The sequence below is a fragment of the Garra rufa genome, chromosome 2, assembly GCF_049309525.1.
Source record: "Garra rufa chromosome 2, GarRuf1.0, whole genome shotgun sequence".
NCBI classification, from domain to species: domain Eukaryota; kingdom Metazoa; phylum Chordata; class Actinopteri; order Cypriniformes; family Cyprinidae; genus Garra; species Garra rufa.
In genome coordinates this window covers 14,021,127-14,047,152 of record NC_133362.1, presented here as the reverse complement: position 1 = coordinate 14,047,152, position 26,026 = coordinate 14,021,127, and the positions used below count along the sequence as shown (strand labels likewise).

Sequence of the window (26,026 nt, the reverse complement as noted above, 5' to 3'; positions counted from 1 at the left end):
GACAATCCTTGCCCAACAGTTCATGTTGGAAAACAAAGTATTATTATGTTTTATGTTATATATTAAAATATAATGATTTTTTTTTGTTATTAATACATTTAATATTTATTGTTTTACACAGTATATCAATATTTTGTTTCATGGTCTTATACAGTAGAGCAAACCAGCATATTACATTGATTTTTGATGGATCACGTGACACTGAAGACCTAAACAGAGATGCTGAAAATTCAGCTTTGCATCACAGTAATAAATTACATTTTAACCCTTGTGCGTTCAAAAAAAAAGTTACACATAGGTGCAAAGTGGACAAAAATGTCCATGTCCAAAAACTGCCATAAAAATATCATTTATTAATATTTTTTCCACTTTCACTGATGTTGATTTTTTAACCAGCATCTGTTCTATCCATAGATACCAAACATTCATTAATTTTCAGAATTTTAACCCTTTAAATGCTGGTTTGTTTACATAATGCCACAGGTGTTTTTTTATGAAAAAAATGAAAAATAGTAGTTAATTTCCATATACTAAATGATAAGCAGATTTTTTTTCTTTGCTTATTAGCTTCTTGGGTGTGTCAATGAAGAACAACAACATTAATTTTGAGGCATTTATATATTTTTTGTAGTGTCAGATTTATTAAAAAAAAAATAAAAAAAAATAACACTTAGGCCCATAATGGACAAAAATGTCCATGGCAAAAAACTAACATAGAAATGTTATATATTAATATTTTTTTCTACTTTCACTGACTGTTGTTTTTTTTTATCAGCATCTATTCTATTCATAATTACCAAACATTCATTCATTTTCAGAATTGTAATGCTTTAAAAGCTGTTTTTTTTTTTTTTACAGAATGCTGACTGTCAGTGGGCAGCACCAGCTACAGAGCTTCCTCTGCTGAGTAACGTCTCTTCAGCTTGCAAGCAATGAAATGACCAAGCCCTCAAGCACCAAATATGTATAGGTTTTGCTGAGCGAACACCTGTCTGGGCTGTGCGAACACTCAAACTTTGTATAAAATCTACCAGACTAAACAATCAGCATTTTCTTGTGGTCAAAACAAAAACAATGTGTTTAGGGGCTTCTGAACTTCTACATCAAATTCAAGCTCACCTTTTATCTCTGTACAAAAACAATAACAAATAAAAAAGTGCAATCAAGGAATAAGATGTGTGTTTGGGTGAAAATGAAAAATCCTCAAAGCTCATTAACCTTCTTCGACCTTATTCATAGTTTTCACATGGCCCTATGACCCTGCCAAGGTTGTGACTCATATACATGGAGTGGGATTTTTGATTGCAAGTAAAACATAATTTCTTTCAAACTAATTACACCCAAAAAAAAAAAAAATCAGTAAACACATGCAAACCACACTCTGACATCCTTACCAACATACCCACACAATTATAGCTGCATTATTTTTCCAATTGACTCTATAATAGGCTATAATATGCATAAGCAGAAAACACGAAAAAGCGAGTATTTCTTTTATATGCCAAATTTGAAAAAATGGCACAATCTAGTAAGAAATGGTGAAAATGTAAAATTTGAAGCCTTGCCGATAGAATGAATGCCTATTAGCAAATATTGCATCATTTTATAGTCAAATGGCCCTGGGTTAAAAAATTGCAGTTTTAATGGGTTTCAATGTGGACATTTTTGTCCTTAAGGTCCTGAGTGTGAGTATTTTTTGTACGGAGGGTACAATTAATTTTTTGAAGGAAATGAGGGTGAAATATTAAAATTTCAATAAAAATACACACCTGAGCCAAGATTTATGCAGTTGGCATTAACACAGGCACACTTATAACAAAAAACAAAACTGAAATGGACAAAAATGTCCATAAGGTCGCACAAGGGTTAAATATATTAAAATAGAAAACAGTTATTTAAATTTTTTCACAATATTACTGTTTTCACTGTATTTTGAGCACATACAGTTGAGGTCAAAAGTTTACATACACCTTGCAGAATCTGCAAAATGTTAATTATTTAACCAAAATAAGAGTGATCATACAAAATGAATGTTATTTTTCATTTATTCCTGACCTGAATAAGATATTTCACAAAAAACATGTTTACACATAATCCGTAAGAGAAAATAATAGCTGAATTTATGAAAATGACCCTGGTCAAAAGTTTACATACACTTGATTCTTAATACTGTGTTCTTGCCTGAAAGATTGACCTTTTTTTGTTTATTATTAGTTGTTAATGAGTCCTTAGTTTGTCCTGAACAGTTAAACTGCCCTCTGTTCTTGAGAGAAATCTGTCAGGTCCCACAGATTCTTTGGTTTTTCAGCTTTTTTGTGTATTTGAACCCTTTCCAACAATAACTGCTGGAACTGATTTTGAGATCCAATAGCCATCCTGCGGCGCGAATTGAGCGTTTCAAGCGTTTGCTGCGCCATTCGCGCGAGTTAAAAAATCTGAACTTTGGCGAAAATTTGCGCCGCGTTAACCAATCCTGGAGCTTGCTCTAGTAGTGACGGAGGCAGAAATCCGAAACAACAATGGAGGACAAAATCACCGTTGCTGTCTGTGGATACTCGGAGCTGTACGATACATCTTTGTACTTTTATAGAAACAGGAATGAAAAGGACCTTGCTTGGAATAAAGTGAGTGAAGAGGTTGGACAATCTGGTAAATTTTAAAAAAATGCTCTTTACTCAATCTGACCTACATATATATACATATTGAGACTACAAGCAAGCTAAAGCTGGCAAATTGAGCTCATTTACCTATTTTACAACTGCTTTCCCGCTGACGAGTTGCAGACGCGTAGTGTCCAACTATGCGCGAATAGCATGATTTATTTGCGCAAGTCGCGTCTGGTGTGAACGCACCATTAGGCCCCGATCACACCGAACACGTCTTTTAGTTCTAAAAACGCGAGGCGCACAGCACTGCCTTTTTTTGGTGACTTTTAAAAAAGAGCAGTGTGCTGCCGTTGTTTTATGTTGCTAGGCAACGACCAAAACAGCTGTCCTGTCAGTCAAATCAAAGGATTATAGCCCCAGCGCTCTAAAATCTTTGGTTTTTGCTGTTAATTAAACTGTCATATTAGCAGAAACCCTAAAAAATACAGCTCCGGGTTACCCACGACAGACACCAAAAGTTTCTCCTCCATTTCTTGCAGTCTCCGGACTTTTTAAGCAACGGTAAACTTTCGTCACCACAACAGAAGGCCCCCCTCTCCATTCATTCGATTGGACAATGGAAAAAACACGAATGACGTCGGGCGTTTTTCCGCTCAGAGTTGCTTTTTTTTTCAACTTCAGGCTCTCAAAGCGCTTCTGCAAAAACGCAAGGCGCAGCAGGCGGCGAAAACGCGAGGCGCCCGGGGCGCATAAGCAGCGCGCAGAACGCTCACTGCCAACAGAAAACCATTCAAAAGAGGCGCCTCTCACTGCAAAAACGCATTCGGTGTGATCGCGGCCTTATGCGGTTTAGAAATCGCATGTGCTTAAATCGCGATTTTTTTGCGATTGCGATTAATTGCACAGCCCTACAAAATACTATGAATTTTATTCTTAATTAAATATTTTTAATAAAGCAGGTGAATGAAAATAAGGAGAACAAAAAAAAATAGTGTCTCACCCGTAACCAGAAGAACCAAATCCCCATGTTACGGATCCCAGCCATGGAGGTGAAGACAAAATACATGGTGATGGTGGTGATGAGAACATAGTCCAGTGGGAAAACCTGAAGAAGGAACAGAAAAGAAGAAAAAAAATCAAGCAGTTTTGGATGCCAACTCCACAAGTACCCAAACTCAAAAGTCCTTGATCTATTTCAGCCATTCACTAGAACTACAATGCAGTCTCTATTCATCTACACACAACACACTTTTCAGGCCTGAGTGTCAACAAAGAACCATTACCCTGACAATGAAGATGGCTGGAAGGCCATGACAGTGCTGTCCACTTTCCCAGCCCTTTTCTTTGTGTACCAGAGTGGTTTTCAGAGTAAGTGATGCATGTTTCACAAACCACACAATGCTGGAGGCACAAAGGATATATATACACCCTCACACTCTCAGTGGTGGCCTAAAATACTGTCACTCCTTTGCTAGAGATGTATCGCTCCACAACTCTGAGGTGATCTTTCAGCAATCCCGACTATTTTCGATGCATTTCATCTCAAAAGAGCCACAGGAAGTACATGGCAGAACTGTTTGAAAGTCAAGCTAAAAATGATCCGCCTGTTCCTGGAAGAGTTGCTGGCTCAGAGAAACGGCAATGCCTCTTCCGTTGGCAGCTTGTCCTCCATAACTCCGCTGGAGCTGAAATGCTGGTTTTGAAATGAGCAAAACACACGCTGACCTTACCTGCTACCCTCAGAAGATGGTCAGTGACGTCATGAAGTACAAATTAAAAATGTTTCTGGAAACATGAGCAATAATTCTCCGGCCTGCATGTCTTATCCTTTTGCAAATTACTTTTCTTTTTCCTTTTTCACAAGGCCTAATTGCAGAAATCAATGGTCTGGATTCCTGAACAATTTGGTTTAATCAAGCCATCTGAAGTAGCGAGTGAAACAAGTGATCATATTTTATTCAAGCACATGGAAACTGATCATTGTGCTACTTGAAGAAGATTGAAGGATTTGAAATCTCTTCCAAAAGCACTAAATGATAAAAAGTACTTATTTCTGATTCACAAATAGCGCTTCATTCAGAGGTCATCACATCTTTTCATGCACCAAGCGGCCATAAACTACAGACTGTTCAGGGTCTTTTATTTCATTTCATGGATTCTGACATTGTCGTACTTGCAGATTGCAGTTCAGTGTCATCACATTTCCTGGTTTCTGTTTTTATACATAAATGCGCACACAAATAAACCTGAAACTACAACTGACAAGCATTATGGATCTAAGACATACAGCCTTGAAAATAGTTGAAAATCTGATTGAGGTGAATCTTCAGTCAGACCCAGTGAAATGCATACCTAAATGCTGCTAATTTCTTTAGATCGCACAAAAACTTGAGGGTACAATCGCAATTTTAACCGGTCTCACATTACAAAAAAAGAGTGAGGTAAGAAAATGTTAAAAACAATTATATGGGGCTTCACTGTCCATAAAAATCAATACTACATTCAAATCTACCCAACACTTGTTTATTCTTTGAGAATGTTTTAGACTCAAGCAATAGAGCTTAATTAGAGGAAGTAAACTGCTATTGATGATGTATACCATCTGCCAAAATAGTTTGGACACATCTGAGTAAATGTATTATTTTTATTGATGTTAAAAATCTATTGATCTGACAGCTTACCGACAGCACTACCATTCAAAAGTTTTCATTTTTTGAAAAAAAAAAATGAATACTTTTCTTCAGCAAGGATGCATTAAATTAATCAATTTGGGCAGTAAAACCATTTGTAATATTACAAAAGATTTATGTTTGAAATAAATGTTGTTCTTTTGAACTTTGTATTCATCAAAGAATCAAGTTTCCAACAACACAAATGTTTTAAGTGTCATATTAAAATCAATTCTGAAGAATTACTAAAAACTGGAGTACTGGTGCTGAAAATGTAGCTTTTCATCACAGAAATAAATTACATTTTTTAAAGGTCCCATATTGTACACATTTCTGGAGGTTTATTTTAGTTGTTGATGTCCTTAAGAATATATATTTGCGGTATAAGTGCCAAAATCCATCTCAATATATTTTTACAGCTCCTTTTTTAGGAGCTCTGTCAAAAACAGGTCGATTTTGGCCCATCTAATTAATATTCATGATCCTCTCTTCTGATTGGCCTGTTGTTTTCTGAGTGATGCACAGCCAGGCCAACCACAGGTAACTACGTCATGTATGCTGTAAGCGAGCTCAGAGCAATAGAGAGAGCCTAGGTTGCTGATACTCAACAGGATATTTCAGAATGTTCATTAATGTTTTTTCTTTTTCAAACACCGAATGCAGTAAGCTACATAACTGTTGCTTCAGTAAAGCCCCTTTCACAATGCACGCTGATTCTGGAAAATTACGGGAACAAGCGCTGTGTGAACAAAAGCCAGAACCATAAAGGCAGTGTTGTAGTGATGATGCACGTTATCATGCGACTCTTCACAACGAAAAAATACGTGCAAAGTGGAATAAAGCAGCGATCAGGCAGAGCCAGCTCCGCACTATCAGCGCTGAAGCACAGTTTGTTCAGGTTCGTTTCAGTTTAGTGAAACGTACGCGTCACATTACATCTCACATCCAAACGTCACATGTCTTTATGGGTTGTGTATAAAGCACGCACAGATTCCGGAAAACAACTGTGAATGAACCAAATTAAACAACTCCGGAACAAATCATGGGACACATTATCCGTGTATTTACCGGAATCGCTGTGTGAAAGAGGCTGAAGTTGACGTGCCACTGGTCTCTTATATTAACATTGTTCGGACGCCTGTGCAATGATGTAGTTTCCTGACATCCATGGACTGAACAGCGTTTTCTCGACTTGTTTTCGTGTTGTTGTTGCTCAACAATGGAATGGATGCGTTGTTGTCTGGGTTTGACATTAGGATGGGTGGGACAGTGGTTGGTGCTCGGGGTGGTGACTGAAGGCGGTGACTGAGTAGATCAGACGTCACATCTTTACGGAAGTCACAGCGTCTTGTGAAAAGAAACAGCTACTTTAAGCAGGCTGTGTGCAGTTTACTGTGGATTGACTGCTTTGAAACTCATATGGTAGTTACATACCCCCTAGACCTCAGTTATCATGAAAAAAGCCAGGAAATTTCGATTTTGACAATATGGGACCTTTAAAGCAACACTAAAGAACTTCGCTCCCTCTACAGGTTGGAAGCGGAATTGTCCATTACCGCTGTTCTAAATAATTTAGCCTACCGTCGCGTCACATGCATGTTATTTGTTTGGAGGCTATCCAGGACCGGCTTTGGAAATAACGATGTCCAGTGACAAGGTAGAGTATGTTGCATGACTTTATGAAAGTATGAAAACGAAATAAAACATAATAATGACATTGTTTGCTATTTTTTTTTTTTCCGTAAAGCAAGTCGCATTTGTAGTCTCATTTGAACTACAAAACCGCTACCCGACGACCCAAACTTACATAGTGCTGTTATGGCCGATAGAGGGTCGCAAAGCGAATGTGAAAGTGCCCTTTCTCCCTGTTATGAGTTGATGAACCACTGACACGAGTTCGGAAACATTTTTTTAAGGTAAAAAAAAAAAAAAACTCTTTAGTGTTGCTTTGAAATGTTCAAAAACATTAAAACTTTTCTTTGGAAAACAAATTTTTAAATTATTTTTGTTGTAAATTTTGTTGGAAAACTTGCAATTATTATTAAAAATGAAAAAGTTGAAGAAGAAAAGCAAACAAAAAAGGGCACACATGTGAAACTCTTCAATACTGCTTTAAAAGCATCCCATGATTAACATTTATTGGCCACTATATAATTATCATACTTCAATTTTTGCTATTTTACAGCTTTTCATTCAAATATGAAGAAATATTCAAAAAGCATTCAAATATGTGACCCTGGACCACAAAACCAGTCTTAAGTAGCACAGATATATTTGTAGCATATTTTGTCAAAAATCATTAAGATATTAAGTAAAGATCATGTTCCATGAAGATATTTACCAAATTTCCTACCATAAATATATCAAAACTTAAGTTTTATTTAGTAGAATGCATTGCTAAGAAATTCATTTGGACAACTTTAAAGGCAATTTTTTTCAATATTTTTTGCAAGCTCAGATTCCAGATTTTTAAATGTTGTATCTCGGCCAAATATTGTCCTATCCTAACAAACCATACATCAATGAAAAGCTTATTTATTCAGCATGTACACATCTGAATTTCAAAAAATTAACTCTTATGACTGGTTTTGTGGTACAGGGTCACATATGAGGGAAATAGCATCAATAAGGAATGAGTAGGTGTGTCCAAACTTTTGATTGACAGTGTGCAGTTGGCCAATTACAGAATAATAACGCTTGTCTTGGCAGAAATTGTCTACGGTGAGCAGATCGCCTTCTTCACATGTCTTGCGACAGCCACAAGCAATTGCTGTTCTGCTACTAGGTTTCGTAGTAAAAGCAAAGCGAACAATGCTTTCCATTTCTGGTAGTTTCTCCTCCCGAGTCATTACACAACACTGGTTGAGCACAACTGTCACTAGCGCTCATGTCGAGGACACAAATGTAACATGTTTCTGAAACAAAAGAAAAAGAGAATGCGGCTCACCGGTTGCAACGCCAGCAGTAGCTCATTAAGAGGGTTGGTTAGGTTGGTCCCAAAGATGATAAATCCAGTGCTGATACCAGCTGAATGTAAAGCTTTATCCAGGCTGCAACAAGACAAACATATTTAACAACATCATCACATAAGAGACTGAATTAAAAACATCATTAACTACAGTTCTCCATGGTCTGCTATAGAATGATGGTACATTATTGTAAATGTGAGCTCATTTAGAGTGCTGCAGGTGTTGATGAATGTGTGTGCACAATAACAACAGATTTATGGTTACTCCAGCACTGAATCAAAGTGTCTCAAATGCACTTTGCTCTGAGGGGATGCCATTCTTCCTGTGCTTTTCAATAGGATGAGTCATGTGAATGTCTATGTAGGGAAAAACAGTTTAAATGGGGTAGTGTCTGCTATCCAAGCGACATTTCGCACAGGTTGATGGAACGTACTTTGAAATAAACAAGGTCACGAAGAACAAAAGGGCCACCAGGATGAAGAAGACCCCGAGCAAGATCTGATGAGACAAAAAAAGAGATACAGTTACAAAAGTGTTGGATAAACTACTTTTAGCATAGTAGCTTTATTTAAAAAACTATCCTTAGAAGTAGTGGAATATTGCGAAATCGCAAGACAGAATTATAGAAAATACACAAGAACGTGACAAATTAAAAAATAAAATGTGCTGCTTGATATTTTTGTAGAAACAGGAATTTTATTGAAGAGAAAGAACAAACAAACAGCATTTATTTGAGTTGGAAATCTTTTGTAACTTTTGTAAATCAATTTAATGTGCCCTTGTTAAATCAAAGTAATAATTTCCTAAAAAGAAAATACAACAGATATGAATAAAACAAAATGAAATAATATATTTTTTTAATTAATTTAAAATATCAGTGACCCTGGACCACAAAACCAGTCTTAAGTAGCATGGGTATATTTGTAGCAATAGCCAAAAATACATTGTATGGGTCAATCTCATCAATTTTTCTTTTATGCCAAAAATCATTAGGAAATTAAGTAAAGATTGTGTTCCATGAAAATATTTTGTATATTTCCTACCATAAATATATCAAGACGTATTATTTTGATTAGCAATATGGATTGCTAAGAACTTAATTTAGACAACTTCAAAGGCGATTTTCTCAATATTTAGATTTTTTTGCACCCTCAGATTCCAGATTTTCAAATAGTTGTATCCCGGGCAAATATTTCCTATCCTAGCAATCCATACATCAATGCAAAGCTTATTTATTCAACTTTTACTCAACAGATGATGTATATATCTTAATTTCAAAAACCCAGGGTTTGTTGTCCAGGGTAACAAATATTAAAATAAAGTGAAGATCTCATTTAGGATGACACTGGTTTGTTGTCAACAATGCTTCAGCATCAAACTGTTAATTAAATAATTGAAAGAATTGAAATTTTATCAACGACAAACAAACATTTTCAAACTAAACTTTTATTATGCTATAAAATATGTGAGACAGTTCATTCTAAACCCATATGACCTTTTATCATATCTTCCACTCTGAATAATGAATAATGCATTGGTTGCCCGTTTCCATGCAATTATACTGAATGGGAAAAGAGCAGAAAAATGGAAAAGCTTCACAAAAGGCATAAAAGCACCATAAAACTAGTTCACAATCACATGACTTATGCACTAAGTCTCCTGAAGTCATATGAAGACATAGGATAGTCCCTCACACAAAGTATCATATAGCTTTAGAAAACTTGGAATATAGTGCATGAGTCATATGGGTGATTTTATGATATTTTTATTGTGTTTTTTGTCATGGTGGAGCTTGACAGCCCCAGTCGCCTGGATGTTCTTCAAAAATTTAGAAGACAAAATGAGGACATGTAAATAATGACAGAATTTTCTTTTTAGAGGAAACTGTACCTTTAAAATAAATCAGTGAATTGATTCTTTTGAAATGATGCTAAATGTCTAACACTACTTAGTTACCCCTAAATACTAATTTACATATACAGTGCCTTGCAAAAGTATTCATACCCTTTCATTTTTTTTTCCACGTTTTGTTGCAACTGCTTTAAATTACTTTCTTTTTTTTAACATCAATCTACATCTCATACACCATAATGACAAAGCACAAAACAGGTTTGTAACAACTTTGCAAATTTATTAGAAATAAAAAACTGAAAAGACCCTGCTGCATAAGTATTTCTGGGACACTCAAAATTTAGCTCAGGAGCATTCATATTGCTTCTAGATGGTTACTACACTTCGAGTGGAGTGAAACTGTGGCAAATTCATTTGAATGAGTATAATTTAGAAAGGCACACACCTCTCAGAAAAGGTCTTCCCGCTGAAAATGCATATCAGAGCAAAAACCAAGTCCTGAGGTCAAGATAACTGCCTGTAGAGCTCAGACTTGCGTTAAGGCAATGATCTAGGGAAGAGTTCAGAAAAAAAATCTGCTGCATTGAAGGTTCACAGAAGCATGTAGCCTCCATTATCCATAATGGAAGACGATTGGAACAACTAGGACTCTAGAAAATGTCTGCCAGCCCCCATCCAAGCTGACAAAGCTTGACAGGTGAAAAGGTGAGGCAAAGAATGGCAGATAATTGCCAAATGCAGATGTGCAAAGCTTGTCACATCATACCCAAAAAGACTTGAGGCTGTAAAGGTGCTTCAACTATGTACTGAGTTAAGGGTATGAATACTTATGCAATGTACTTATTTCAGTGTTTTATTTTTAAGAAATTTGTCAAATTTGCACATCTGGTTTTTGCTTTGTCATTATTATGGTGTATGGAGTGTAAATTGATGTGGGGAAAAACTCATTTAAAGCAGTTTAACATAATGCTGCAACAAAACAAAATGTGAAAAAAATGAAGGGGTATGAATACTTTCGCAAGGCACTGTACTATCATACAAAAATACACACTTTGGCACCAAATGTTTGTGCAGAGGACTGATACTCCCTATTGGTCCATCATGTCTAACCCAGAGGTCGTGTCGTTTTTTTACACATGGCCATATGGTGCGACCCACCTCAGACTGACACAGTCGCCAAGAGTAATATGGACGGCATGGTCACAAGCTTTCTAAATAAGGAACAGACTGAACTGCAGAGGAAAGAGTAAACGAACAAAGACGGAGACACAAACACTCACAACCCACAAAGCAAAACAAAACCAATATGCCAGACTGAACGGCTGCCTTTCACTGGCCTCCCGGAGCTCACGTCTGCTTGACTTGACTTGAGGGAGTAAACAAAACCCTGACGTGTGCAGTAATCACTCCAGATTTTCACAAGACAAAAAAAAAGAGGTGGCAAAAAAAAAAAAAAAATGAAAGAAGAGAGACATAAAAGATGGACCCATCTAGTTATCTATCTGCCTGTCTAATTTTAGGAGCAACTCACATTTATGCTAACATTGTTCTATGCAATAATTAGCAATGTTTATATCAAACAATGCTACCACCGACTCTGACTCCTAACGAATATTCACGAAAGCAAGTGACATTCACATTGGCCACAGATTTCCCTCAGGAACAATATGACAGATTGTGAATTGTAGCGAGAACATAGATTTGTAAATGAGCGTGGATCCGCCTTCGAGACATAATCTATAACTAATTCAAACGAATGACTGCGAGTTATTAGTGATGCTAGAATTACGCTTTGTGGTTAAAAACACAGCTGGAGCTATTCTAAGAGTATATTGGGAATTTATGTCTCAAGCTGCTGCTGTAATACCAATAACAAACGCTTGCAGTTATAGCCGTAATAACCGCGACAGCCAGAGCTTTAACTTTACAGAAAGGAGTACATTAATAATAACAAAAGCTACAGCATCAAGCAATTCATTATTCAGCATGCCTTTAGCTACACAACAAAACCACAGACTTAAATATACAGCATAAACAGCTACCTAAACTCACATGTGCCTGTTTTAAGGAACTTTATGAAGGTACTAGGTGTTATTGTTCCCCTTAGAGAGGCCTAGTGGACCACCACAACAGTCAAAGACATTTCCACAAGCATCTACTCAAAAATCATGCCCACAAAAAACAGAAAAATATCACAATTAAAATAAATAAAGTCTTATGCCAGATTTACACTGCAAAGGTGGAACAGAAGCGCTTCTGAAGTGACATTTATGGTGTGTTCACACTTGTCATGTTTGGTTAGATTAAAACAAACTCCGGTGCTATTGCTCTGTTAGTGCGGTTCATTTGAGTGTGAACGCTGCCATCCGAACCCTGGTGCGCACCAAACAAGCAGACCAACACCACTGTAAAGAAGGGTCTTGGTCCGCTTCGAAATGAACTCTGGTGTGGTTCGAATGAAATACGAATGCAACAAGGACCAAAGACTCATAAATTAAAACCAAAAACAGGACGTAATGACAAGATGACAACATGAATATCCAAAACAAAATGAGCAGAGAGCCTAGTCGAATTCACCTTTTCCTTTTGTTTGAATTAACCAAACGAACCGAACTACAAGTGTTAACACAGACTGTTTAAAGGATTAGTTCACTCCAGAATTACAATTTTCTGAGAATTTACTCACCCCCTTCAGTCAAAAAGAAGTTAAGGTTTTTGAGTGAAACCTTCCAGGATTTTTCTCCATAGACAGGACTTCAAAGGGAGCCAACAGGTTGAAGGTCCAAATTGCAGTTTCAGTGCAGCTTCAAAGGACTCTATATGATCCCAGCTGAGGAATAAGGGTCTTATCTAGCGAAATGACTAGTCATTTTCAAAAAGATAAATAAAATGTATATATTTTTTTTTTTACCTAGAAACCTCTGCGATGCATTTCCGTGACTTCACGCATTACATTGTCATATTGGAAAGGCCATGCGTGATGTACGCAGAAGTACCGCCCCAGTGTTTGCAAAGCCAACGTGAAGTGAATACCTTTCAAAAACAACGATCTCAGACGATTTTGAAGTTGGAGGAGAAAATGATTTTATTTGTAATATTATTGTTTTTGTGGGCATGATCAGTGTTGGGGACAGTTACTTTTAAAAGTAATTCATTACAATATTGTGTTACTTCCTAAAAAATGTAACTAATTACGTTACTTAGTTACTTTTTATGCAAAGTAATGTGTTGCGTTACTTTTGCATTACTTTTTCAATCTGGCCAGGGCTTGCTTATTTTGTTTTTAATATAAAGTGTTCTACTTTTAGCAAATGTAAAAGCCCTTTCACACCAAAAAGTGAAATGAATAAGCCTCAGGCTGAAGGAAAAGTAAATTCACGTCTGTAGAATGCAGACGAAAAAAGTTCAACACTCTTCAGCAATAAAAACAATGAAGCACAAATGTTAGTTTATCTGAAGTCATTTTTTCTTATAAGTACGGTTGAAATTGTTCAGCAGCAAAGACATTGGTTAATAAAATGAGATTAAATACATAAAGGATATTTGTGTTATTTATCATATTTAATTATTGCAGGTATGTGTCATATTCTGAGTTTGCATTTCACCGTTTTAATTCATTTTGATGAATACTGAATCTGTTTTTTGAGTGAGATGAATTAATGCCAAATGTTTACACATTCAGAACAACAGGTATACAGCGCACACGCACTTTCTCTCAACATGGGGACAGGAGACTTGTCAGTCAATAAATGGGAAAACAAAGTAGCTGGCATTACTTATTTGTTAAAGTAACTCAGATATTTTCTTGCAAATTAAAAAGTAATGCATTACTTTAGTAGTTACTTGAAAAAGTAACCTGATTGTAACAATGCGTTACCCTGAACGCTGGGCATGATGTTTGAGTAGATGCTTGAAGAAAGAAAGACATGAACATTTTGGATGACATGGGGGTAAGTAAATTACCAGGAAATTTTAATTCTGGAGTTTACTAATGCTTTAATGCAGGTCAGAGGTGGCTTAAATGAATTTACATAGCAATTTACACCTGTATATATACTTTGATACTATATACTTTGATGCGTGCTGAGGTGGGTCGAGCAGGCATAATTTATTCTGACTTTGATGTAACATTGCATCTTTACACAGAATTTTGAGCAGGCACAGAGCTGCTTTAATTTTGCTGCATAAAGGCGCCTTTAAAAGCAAAAGAAAGCAAATATGCAAAACGCTTATTTCTTTGTTTATTTCACATTGTGCACACATTCAAGCTCTGTTTGTTTATCTAGATCAGTTTCACATCTGCAATGGCTTGTTTCCCCACGTTTGGCCATAACAGAGCGCTCGAGGCCCCTGGCAGTCAGACGCCCCTGGTCACACTGGCCTGGTCCATAATCGTCCTTGCTCTGAGCTCTGCCAAGGGCTGCTTTATCAGTGCACTGTCTGCAAGTGCATTACAGCAGAGATTTTTAATATCCTTTGAATGATAATGAAAGCCTCTATAGGTATCACACTCGCACAGGCTTCATAAACAAGTTTATTTCGTTTTATAATTGGACTCGCGACCACCTGCCACTGCCACCATTCCCGGGGCCTGCTGGGTTCTAATGTGTGAACCTCTTGGAACTGTGTGCACATCTACTACAGCTCTACGGTTACAAGCGAACCACCGTGACGACAATACGTATAGATCCAGCGTGCTCGTTACTTGTCGCGAAGGGAGAAAATATGTGCAATTTGCATGGTAAGTGTTGTGTTTCATCTTCTCGGGGCTCATTAAAATACCTAAGCACCTCCAATACACCACTTTCAATTTTCCGAACCAATTTCCGCTGCAGATGAAACGGTAAACACAATAATTAAAATCAATCAAACTTAATCAATCAATCTGATACAGAATTTAGGTCAATTAACCTGCTCTTCTAATGGAATCAATCACATCTGCCGGGTCCACATTAAAGGGTAATAGAAGTGCCTTCGTGTACGCGCATGCATGTGTGCGATCTATTAGTCTGTGCTGACAGCTGAATTTATCTAAACTCATCAGCAGAGACTCACACGTATCAAATCGCCCCATTGGACCACCCATGCAACAGTTAACAAACCACCCACTGGGCCGTGCGACTATTACGTCTCACAGCAAGGAGCATGGAATAGTGTTGAATATCAGTACACATGTTGTGTTAGCGACAACAAAGTACACGTGAGACTTCACAGCAGGGAGCGCGAATCAAGCCTGAAAATGGCCCTTGGAGAACATAAAGAGGAGATGCTGACCTCAGATTTAAATGCTCGGAAAACCTTTGCACTAAATCGTTAAATTTGCACTGTAAAGCAAAGACAAGCGCAGCGCATCATGACGGCGTAAACGAGGCGCGGTGACTGATGGAGAGATCCGTTTGGCAGACAGATTTCTCTCAGTATGCATTTCCCCCGAAGCTCTTGTGGGAAAATTAGTAAATCTCAAGTCTAGTTTAGGTATAAATAGAGTCTGGAGTCTATCATTAGAGTGCCATGTTCATGTCTGCTGTTAGTGGGCCGCCAAAGACGGAAATGAGGAACCCCTCTGGTGCAGAGCATGCTGGGAGAAGAAACGATGCAAAGAATAACAGCAAATAAACGAAAGACGACAAACATTATAAAGACAGGCTGGAGTGTGGAAGGGCTGTGATATTCAAAGCGATTTTGTGCATCACTAGATGTATATTTAGAAATTCTGTCATCATTTAGTCATTCACGTTTTGCAATTTTCAAGCTTATTGAGTTTACGTGAACAGCTAGGGTATTCTAAACATCACTTTTTGTGTCCTGCAGAGGAAAGAAAGACATACTAAAGCATGTTAGCAAAAAAGGCTGATCTTACTTAGTATTTTTGTCTTGTTTCTAGTCAAAATATCTAACAATTCTTGGGCCTGATTTCACAGACAGGGCTTAGACTAAGCCAGGATTAGCCAATAGTTCAATTAGGACATTTAAGTAATATTTATAAACATGCTTAGGAAAAAACATTACTGGTGAGTATTTTGAGACAAAACAAAGGCACTGATATAATTTAAGATCAGCCAGTGCAAGTTTCTTTCAGTTGAAACAGCTCAGACTTACATTTTAGTCTTAGACTAGGCTTAAGCCTTGTCTCTGAAACCGGGGTTAAATTAATTTGAATTTACTAGATAAGCAAAATGACATAAGGTATTTAGGGTGTACTCACACTAGGAAGTTTGAACCGTGCCCGAGTGCATTTGACCACCGAAGCACAGTTTGTTTGACTAGTGTGAGTGCTCCGAACCGTGCCTGGGCGCGGCTGGAAGAGGTGGGCCAGAGCACGGTTCAGTTGGACTCGGGCGCGATTTGCATGTAGTGTGAACGCTAACCATGCTGGAGCACGGAACAGGACGCGTGACGTCACGTTTTTGCGTCGCTTTGGTCTACGGCAGAGGTGCAATGTTTGTTGGAAATTTGAGCAGATGAGAGCATACAAAAACAGCTGGACAAAACGCATAAGAACTCTGATATATTTCGCAAAATCCGGGACTATCTTCTTCGTCGTGGATACCAAAGAACCACCGAGCAGTGTCAAGACAAGGTTAAAAAACTGCGCGCACAGTATTTAAAGGTACGGGATGCACTCCGTAAATCTGGCAGCTCTGCAGACGAAAAAGATAAATAACAATGGTATGACGCTGTCGACAGCATAATTGCACCATAATGACGTAAGCGTGCTCCGGCACAAATGCTGAAACCTTATGTGAGTGCAGGCCAGAGGAGGAGTGGGGAAGTGGGAACAATCGTACTCGGGCCCGGTTCACGGCAACCGTGCCTAGTGTGAGTACACCCTTAGGGTGTGTTCACACTTGTAGTTCGATTCGTTTGGTTCATTTGGTCCGGACCAAAAAAGAAAATGATACCTTTGGTCCTGGTCCACTTAGTGTTCACACTGGCATTTTTAACAGTGAACCTAAAGATACCGAACCTAAAGGCATAGTGAAACGTTTACAACCTGATTGGTCTGGTTGAATGACGTATATTTAGTGACAGAAATCACCGAACACTCTAAACAAAAGTAAAAGGCAAGTTCAACTTAAAGGGGGAATAACACACACAGTTTCTTATCTTACCCAATCTTATGTTAATCTTGAGTACCTACAGAGTGTACTGCATCCCTCACATCTCCAAAACAGCTTTATGATTCCCGGAAAACAGCCGTCTCCTGGAGGCACACCATAGGCGGAGCTAAAGATTGGCAAGAACTTGCGCCGACTGCCAACAAACACAGACATTTGATGCAGTTTCACTTAACATCTGCAGTTCTGAATCATGACTGGAATGTTTTATAGGTGGTGCCGCTCCATCTTTCAGTATCAAATGATGTGCAAATCCAGCGTCGAACTGAGCCTTGTTTATAAAACGTTTGTCAACAAACACACTCGCAAAACTCAATTCTGCCCTGGAAAAAGAAACTGCATCATCCACTGTTCAAATAACACTGGGTTCTTCGGGAAGCTGAGCAAGGTTATCTTTGCCTTACAACCAAAACCACACTTATTTAGAGACATTTTCTCAAGTAAGCAGCAGTGCAGCCGAATGAAGCACGTTGATGGGCGTGCTTTTTTTTTTTTTTACTACAAAGAGCTAATAAAAGGCACTTTACCTTCTTGTTGCTCCACGTTTGCCCTCTGCTCATTTTGTTTTGGATATACCGCTTGTTCCCCTCGTGAAATCATGTCGCATAGCGTTGCATCTTGTCATTACTTGTTGTTTTTGGTTCGTTTAGAAGTATTTGGTCCGTGTTGAGTTCTTATTTCATTCGAAACGCACTAGAGTTTGTTTGGAAGTGGACCAAGACCCATCGGTCCACTTGTTGGTGGGCACCAGGGTTTGGATGGCAGCGTTCATACTTACTCAAATGAACCACACTAACAGATCAATTGCACTAGAGTTTTATTTGAACCAAACACGACAAGTGTGAACACACCCTTAGTCTTGTTTTAAGCAAAATGCACTTAATTTAGTTTTTTCCCCCTGGAAACAAGTACAATTATCTGCCAGTGGAGTACAGTGGAGCCAGTGGAGGCAGATAATTTTACTTATTTTAAGCAAACTGCACTTCATTTAGTTTTTTCCCGCCTGGAAACAAGACTAAATATCTCATGCCATTTTGCTTATTTAGTAAATGCATGTTAATTTAAGAATTTTTAGATATTTTGACTAAAAACAAGACAAAAATGCTAAGTAAGATAAGATTGTTAAAGGATGAGTGCAGCTTTAACAATGCCAAGGTCATATATTTGATTCCCAGTGAGCACACATATTGAAAAAGAGCCAAATAAATAAATAGAAATATTATATATTCAATAAAAATGGCTGGACGTAAGCAGAGCAATAAGGTGAAATAATGCATCTAGCAAAGTGGTTGCTCAGTTTGGCGAATCTGTGCCAAGGTGATAAAACCCAAAGGTTTTTTTGATTTTCTTGGGAATACGTGTTGGCATTCAAATTAAGTCATAATGTACGTGGTACATCAAAGTCACCATGAAAATTAATTTCCTTCACACCTCCTTCTTGATAGACTTAGCAAGATAGGATAGTGACATAATGGAACAATTAATTAGGAAAAAGATGATGAAAATGCTTGAAGAAAAAAAAACATCAAGTGAAAAAAATGTGATATATATATAGTATATATAAGTCTAAGCTTATATAAAATATATATGCAAATCATACTTTACGCAACTGCTCTGAAAGTTTGATGAGTAAAAGCATAAAATTGGAATGATTTTATTGCAAAACCAATGGAATCTTTTAAAGTAAACATGAAATGGCATCTGCAACCCATTTACTTCCATAATGTAATGGCCCTACAAGTGAAACAGAAAATTCAATGAGAGTTTGCAGATGCCATTTACCTTTATTCACTATTATTACAGTAACTTTCATTAAAATAATGGTAACAGCCATTAAATTAATGGATTATTAAACTGGTAAAATTTTAACTTGTCAAAATGGTTATTTTGCTCTTTTTAACTATAACCAAAAAACCCCACACTGACATTATAAAGGAAGTTATTTCAGATGGAGAAAAACATTCTGGTAAAGACCAGGGACACTTATTGTGGAAGAAAATAGGGTCAATTTTGATTTCATGACTTGGAACACTTTTACGAAAATGCAAGTCATTTGAATGACTTTTGATCAAATGTGGTGCAACAGGGTGAGGATTGCAGTTCACAAAGAGCTGAACTCGATCTGGCATCATTTGACTCGTTAAAGTCTCTTACAAATGCCACTCTTATTCCAACAGAAAGAACTGTCACCTCTGAATATTCACTTTTTGTGTCAGTGTGTGGAAAGCCAGCTGTTTTTGATTTGAAGTATATACTTTTTGATCCAAAGTATGAGTTAAAGAAAAATTTCTTCAAAAGAAAAACAGCTGCACTGATATTGAACTATTGCAAAGTCTATTCAAGTCAAGTTGTTACAATTTATATTTTTCAAAGACGTTTTTGTCATAATTTTCTCTCTCCATAAGAATTACAACAATTTTGTGCCAAATTGTTAAAATAAACTCCACATAAATACAGGTATTTATATTTGTGACCTTGGACCACAAAACCAGTCATAAGGGTCAATTTTTTGAAACAACTATATACAAATACTGAGAAAATGACTGGTTTTGTGGTCTAGGATCACATTTATGCATTTAGCAGACGTTTTGTATTGAAAGTTAGCATGTTATCAGCTCATGCGCTCCCTGGAAATCAAACCCATGACCTTGCTGCTGCTGCTAGCGCCAGTTTCTGAACACCAAATAGTCGTCTCTGATGTGTAAATGTGGCTGCTCATATGTTTTCAATTGTCAGAAAGTTATTTTGTGCATATTAGTTTCACTAGATGCTTTCTTTGAGATGTTTTTAAAAACTTTTTTTGAGTACACAGTCATTTCAAAAAGATCATAGAAAATTGGATTTCTTTTTGCACAACCTCTGGGATTCAAAGCCAAACACGCAGCACAGCTGTAACAAACATAACCACATCAATGTGGGCAATCAAGAGTTGTTGAAACTGCAAAAGGCACACGAAGAAAGTCAATAAAGTGATTCTCAGGCAAAACTCAACACACCTTCATGGGACGCAGAGCAGAGCCCACTTTATTGCAGCAGTTCCTCTCGGCGATCTCAAGGTGACGGCCCCGCCGGTGCAGCACCTGTAGTTTAGCTTCAAGATCCTGGAGGTTCCTCCGGTCCCTCATAGAAAGAGGACGCCCATCGGCACACTGAAGAGAAAAGAGCAAAATTGCTTAGTGCATATTGTGAGTATTTGGTTTCAAATTCAAATTGTCTTTTGAATTTTGATGGATTCATTTCCTCAGAAGCCAGTAAGTTACCACAAAAAAGTTGGTATAAACCATTGTTTTATGCATCTGGCAATTCATTTAAATTATCTACTGTTAAAGATACAGGTTAGTTTGCATTATCTTGTGTCATATTTTTCTTTAATTTGTTTGTTCAGTTCTGTTCATTGTTTATGTTGATGTGTTTATATATGTTTAGCTACACTTCCATCCAGAAGTTTGGGGTAAGTACGATGTTTCTGACTCACCCAGTTTACACTCACCCAGGCTGCATTTATTACATCAAAAATACAGTAATTTAACAATAATATTAAGAAATACTACTATAATTCAAAATAACTATTCTCTATTTTAATATCATTTAAAATGTAATTTATTCCTGTGATGCAAAGCTGAATTTTCAGCATCATTACTCAAATCTTCAGCCACATGATCCTTCAGAAATCATTCTAATATGCTGATTTGCTCCACGAAACATGTTGAAAACAGCATTTTACTATCATCTTTGATCAGTTTAATGCATCTTTGCTAAATAAAACTATCCTACTTTTGAACAGTAGTATTTAAATTGCCTTTTCTATTTGCATCTGTTGACAATCCTCAGACCAGCTGAGTACCACTGACCTTAAGGACAGCAACAGACAAGCAGCCCATCCTAAATAAAGTGAGCCGAGCTCTGATCTGAATTCAGTTCACACAAACAGAGACCTTGGCTTTGAGCTTGTCTATCTGGTGCTCCACCTCCTCCGTGTCTTCAGTGTTCTCCAGCCGCTCGTACAGGATGCTGCGCGTGCCTTTAATCAGGTTCAGCGGCAGGACGGACATCCCGTACGCCTGACATGGAGAAAGAAAGAGCATTAAAGACCAATTATACACCATTCACAGTCATCAGGCAGAGTGCCACCACAATTTCACCAAGAGACCCGCCGATCGCCTCTAAGTGCCACTGTGCAGAGGAACTAAATCCATACATTATGACACTTGATAAGAAAAGAGCACTTTCTAAATGGTGTCATTCAGAAGCCCACTGAATTCATGTATGTGTTTTCTGTGCTATGAGGGTGAAGAGGAGGAGATGAAAAGAGTGTGAGAGTGTGTGTTTGCATGCAGCGACCATTTTGAGATGAACGGCTTGATTTCCAGCAATGTGCAGCCTAACAGTGCCCCCATGTGACGGCGCAAAGCGCGCTTTCACATGCACAATACATCGGAGAGGAACTATCTAAGCTCATGTAGGGAAATATGATAAAACCCTGCAGTTTCTGAGGACCGTAAATCAGAGGTTATTTCATTGCCCTGAGCTCATCAATGTTTTTTTTTCCCCATCTCGGCATCAGGAAGTGCAGGTCTTATGCAGTGAGCACTGAAAGGCTTGGGTCAGAAGCCTGCTAGCCTTCTCAATATGGGCTTTGTGAACTTTAATTAAAAATAAAGACCATCTTCAATACTCTTCGGTGGCAAATCAATACAGGCAGGGAATAAAAGAGACCAGGTTGTGTGTACACACACACCTCGAGAAAAATGCACCCACATACGTGAGGTTCTGCCATTTTCAAAAGCTTTCATATCAAAATGCTGACAAAAGTCAGAGGCACAATTAGATCTTCAGAAAGCGGCTAAAACACTGGTGACCTTTTTATCTTCTCTGCCGAAGATGCTTTTAAAGCAGAGAAGGTGACATGCTCTGTATAACTCGCCGTCCCAAGAGTCAGGCCGAGTGTGTCCGTCCGTCGCCGTGGGCCATGACACCCTCTGCTATGAATCACGAGGGCTCTAAAGGCCGGACCACGTCCCGAATACCAAGCGCTCCTCATAAAAGAGGAATCTGTCCTGCATCCCCGGTGAGACGTCTCCTCCTCCTTCGCCTCCTCTTTCCCATTCTTTCCTGCCCTCCTTGCCCCTGCAGTCCGTCAAGCGTGAGAAAAATAAAAGAGACACTCCAAACAAAAACAGGTGTGTTCTGTGCTGATTGGAAAGGAAACCCGAGGCAGGAGACGGAGAGAGAGTATGATAGTTTGAGAAGGAGAGCGAAGAGAGAGAGAGAGAGAGAGAGTAAGAGTAAGAGGTGGAGAGATGAAGATGAAGGGGTTGCGGTTGTCAGCTGGGAGAACGGAGGAGAGAGGGATGAAAGTGGGGATCGGGGAGAGAGAGAGAAGAGAAAATGTGGAGGCGTACACCCCCTTACACAAGGATGCTTTTGTTCAACACCCTGCATGGGAAAAGTGTGCGCTTTTTGAGGCTCTGCCACAAAACTATGAGTTTCTTCTGACTTTCTTTACACTTTTCAATGTGGCAGACTGTGCAAAAAAATACAATAATGTGCAAAATTTTTCTAAGCAGACTCCTGTATACCTTAGGACTCTTTTTTAGAGTTTCCACACTTTTTGACCAATAAATTTAGGGCTCTACTTATTTTAAAATGATTGTCAAATTTTCTGACGAATCATTCAAAATTATTTTTGCCCGAGGAAAAAACATAATAAAAATCTGTTTTTAAAAAAGGCTCACAAATTGAACATCATAACGACTAAAAAGCAAGCAAGCAATGTACATTCAACGTGCATTTACAAATTTCCATTTACAGATAAAGTTGTAGTGTTTTGTGAATAATCTCATAATAAAGAAAGAAAATTATGTGTACTACGGAAACCCTAAAGGGAATAAGTACAAATGAAAAATATATATTTCAATGCTTTCTCTCATAATTATAATGCTGGGTAATTATACTGTATATAAACTGCAGGATCAGGGAGTCGCTATTAAAGGGTTAGTTCACCCAAAAATGAAAATTAGCCCATGATTTACTCACCCTTCAGACATCCTAGGTGTATATGACTTCCTTCTTTCAGATGAAACTAATCAGAGTTATATTAAAAATTATCCTGGCATTTCCAAGCTTTAGAATTGCATGGGTGGGTGTTTCTCTTCATCAGTCCAAAACAAGTCCAATAATGTGCATCCATCCATAATAAAAAGTGCCTCACATGGCTCTGGAAGCGAATCAATGCATTCTGGTAAGAAAAATATCCATATTTAAATTGTAACAATCACTTTAATCTAGCTTGCACCAAGTGGACGTACACAAAAGCCATTCAGGTGGATGGAGTTGGATGTTGGCGTTGCGCATGTGCCGGTAAGTTGCAAAGTTTCCTTATTTTAGCAAAGAAAAATCAGTCTCCTCTAGGCTTATATCGCAACCCTCCAACATTTTTCTTAACAAACCCTCATTTCGTACATCTAATTTGTGACCGCTGTTTTGTTTTGATCTCTCCACGGCGCATTCACGTTCGTCACTTCTGAGCGGTGCATGGCCATGCTAGATTGAAGTGATTATTAAATTTTTAATATGGATTTTTCTTATAAAAATGCATTGATTCGCTACAGGAGGCCTTCACCCCTTGGAGCTGTGTGAGGCACTTTTTTATTATGGATGGATGCACTTTATTGGACTTGTTTTGGACTGATGAAGAGAAACACCCACCCATGCAATTCTAAAGCAGGGAAATGCCAGAATCTTTTTTAATATAACTCTGATTGGAAGTCCTATACACTGAGGATGCCTGGGGGGTGAGTAAATAATGGGCTCATTTTAATTTTTGGGTGAACAAACCCTAAAGTCATAACATAAGAATAAAGTCATACGATTGTGATCGAGGATATGTCCAATACCATATTTGGAAAAAAAATTATGTGTACTATGGAACCCCTAAAGGGAATAAGTACAAGATAGGATTAAAAAAAAAAATCTATTTTAATCCTTTCTCTTGTAATTATATCACAGGGTAATTATACTGTATATAAAATGCAGCATCAGGAAGCCACTATTAATATGTGGGGCATTGAAATTGCTTTTGAACGTGTGCTCGCTTTTTACTTACACTTTCAATTCGCAATCACATGTATTCTGTTTATACTATGGAGCGGCAGTACATACAAACACATTTTACAAGATTAGATATTTGTCAGTGGTGCTCAGGATTTGCAATTCATTCGGCATCATCCTATCAGTCATCCCACTTTAATTGTTTTATGTGGTAAGTGAAATTTTATGTCCTGTAATGTAACAAGCTACTGCTAAAAAGCAGCAAACCATGTCCCTTTAGTGGCTCCGCAGGACGCGTTATTTGTTTTCTATGCCTTTCAAATTACTACGATCACTACTATTCGGGCACATGGCTAATTGTGATAATAAAACTTTAATTTTGCATTAAAAAATAAATCAATTCTAGGTTTTCCACAAGCATGATGCTTCTGAGTAATCAGCTCGAACTTGAACTTTGTGTTTGAGGTCATTTAAATTAACATGTTTTTAATGTCGGTGGAGCGTACGGTAATTATGCAAATAATGTCACAAAAGCATCTTTACTGATGAAGGATGAAACTGATGTACAATGACGCCAATCTGTTTTCAACAACAATAAAACAGCAATAGTCACTACATCCACTAAAATTACATGCAACATTAAACCATCAAAAGGTCGTACTCGCATTACTATATTAAAACCCTCACTTCCTCAGTGTTCTTGCCATAATGAGAACAGAGAGTAAGTAAAACTGTCAAAAAAAAAAAAGCAACAGATGTATAGAGTTCAGCGTGCAACACGCAATGGTCTTCTGCCAGATGGTGTTTCAGTGTTTCTTCTGTCCCTTTTGTAGTCTGTAAATTAAATACAAACGTGTTACACTGCTGGAAATGAGAGGGTAATTCTATTTGCTGTTGCTTTGTAAATATAACACTGTCAATTTACACCGTCCATGCAGGTGTGGTGCACACTGTGTTAGAGAGAAACACATCTGTGTCACTTGTCATAGTGAAAACTAAATTAATATAATACCTGCAACATTTTATAAAACGCACACTGCGGCTTTGATTCTGGGGGCTGATTGGTCAATACAATGTTTTAGCTAAAATGGTAACTATTCCCTACCATTGTTAACCATCAACAAACTAATAAATAAAGAGCTTTTAAACAATTCAATGGTCATAAATAATAATGATGACAGTACCTTGAAGTAAATTATTTTTAATAATTGAATACACTGCTGGGTCCTGATATCTAATCTATACTGTCAATACTTTATATTTACTTACATATATTACTTAAATAACATGTATATACATATATATCTGGGGCATTTCCTATGAGAAGGCAGAGGAAGGCGGTGTCTCCTCAAAATATTGAATTAAAAAAAATAGTACAAAAAAAACAACACCAATATTGCAAAATATAACATTAAAAAGTATATAAATCACTCGTTTTTTCTAAAGAAACATTGTTCAACAGTGACACCAGCAGATAAAGTTACAGCGGGAGTCCACATCTTTCTCGCCCCTCTGAGCCCATTGAGTTTTAACAGATCCTCTAAAGCGTGCAGTGAATTTGGTGGGCAGAAATTGAGAATGAAGGGGAAAGTCACGTGAAAGGAGGCAATGCCTCCATCACGATATGATTGGATATGACTGGTTATGATCACGTGTGATTGGTTCATGCAATAATTCCCGCCTCTTGTGTTCATGCGCGTTCCGTGCTCGCAAATCAGTCTGACTGAACAATAGTCTGAATGAACAATATTATGGAGTTAGTG

General features: G+C 37.7%; 1 protein-coding gene across 1 annotated transcript in view; it reads right to left on the bottom strand.

The window, feature by feature from the left end:
• lmbrd1 (LMBR1 domain containing 1) overlaps window positions 1-26,026 on the bottom strand; it is a 65,798-nt gene that overhangs the window by 17,643 nt on the left and 22,129 nt on the right. Inside the window, exons 6-11 of the mRNA XM_073834591.1 lie at window positions 22,073-22,340; window positions 21,149-21,299; window positions 20,210-20,362; window positions 8,678-8,742; window positions 8,223-8,325; window positions 3,607-3,711 (exon numbers count right to left, since the gene is read on the bottom strand). Coding sequence (XP_073690692.1) covers window positions 3,607-3,711; window positions 8,223-8,325; window positions 8,678-8,742; window positions 20,210-20,362; window positions 21,149-21,299; window positions 22,073-22,340 — 845 coding nt within the window. The remainder of the gene's footprint in view (window positions 1-3,606; window positions 3,712-8,222; window positions 8,326-8,677; window positions 8,743-20,209; window positions 20,363-21,148; window positions 21,300-22,072; window positions 22,341-26,026) is intronic.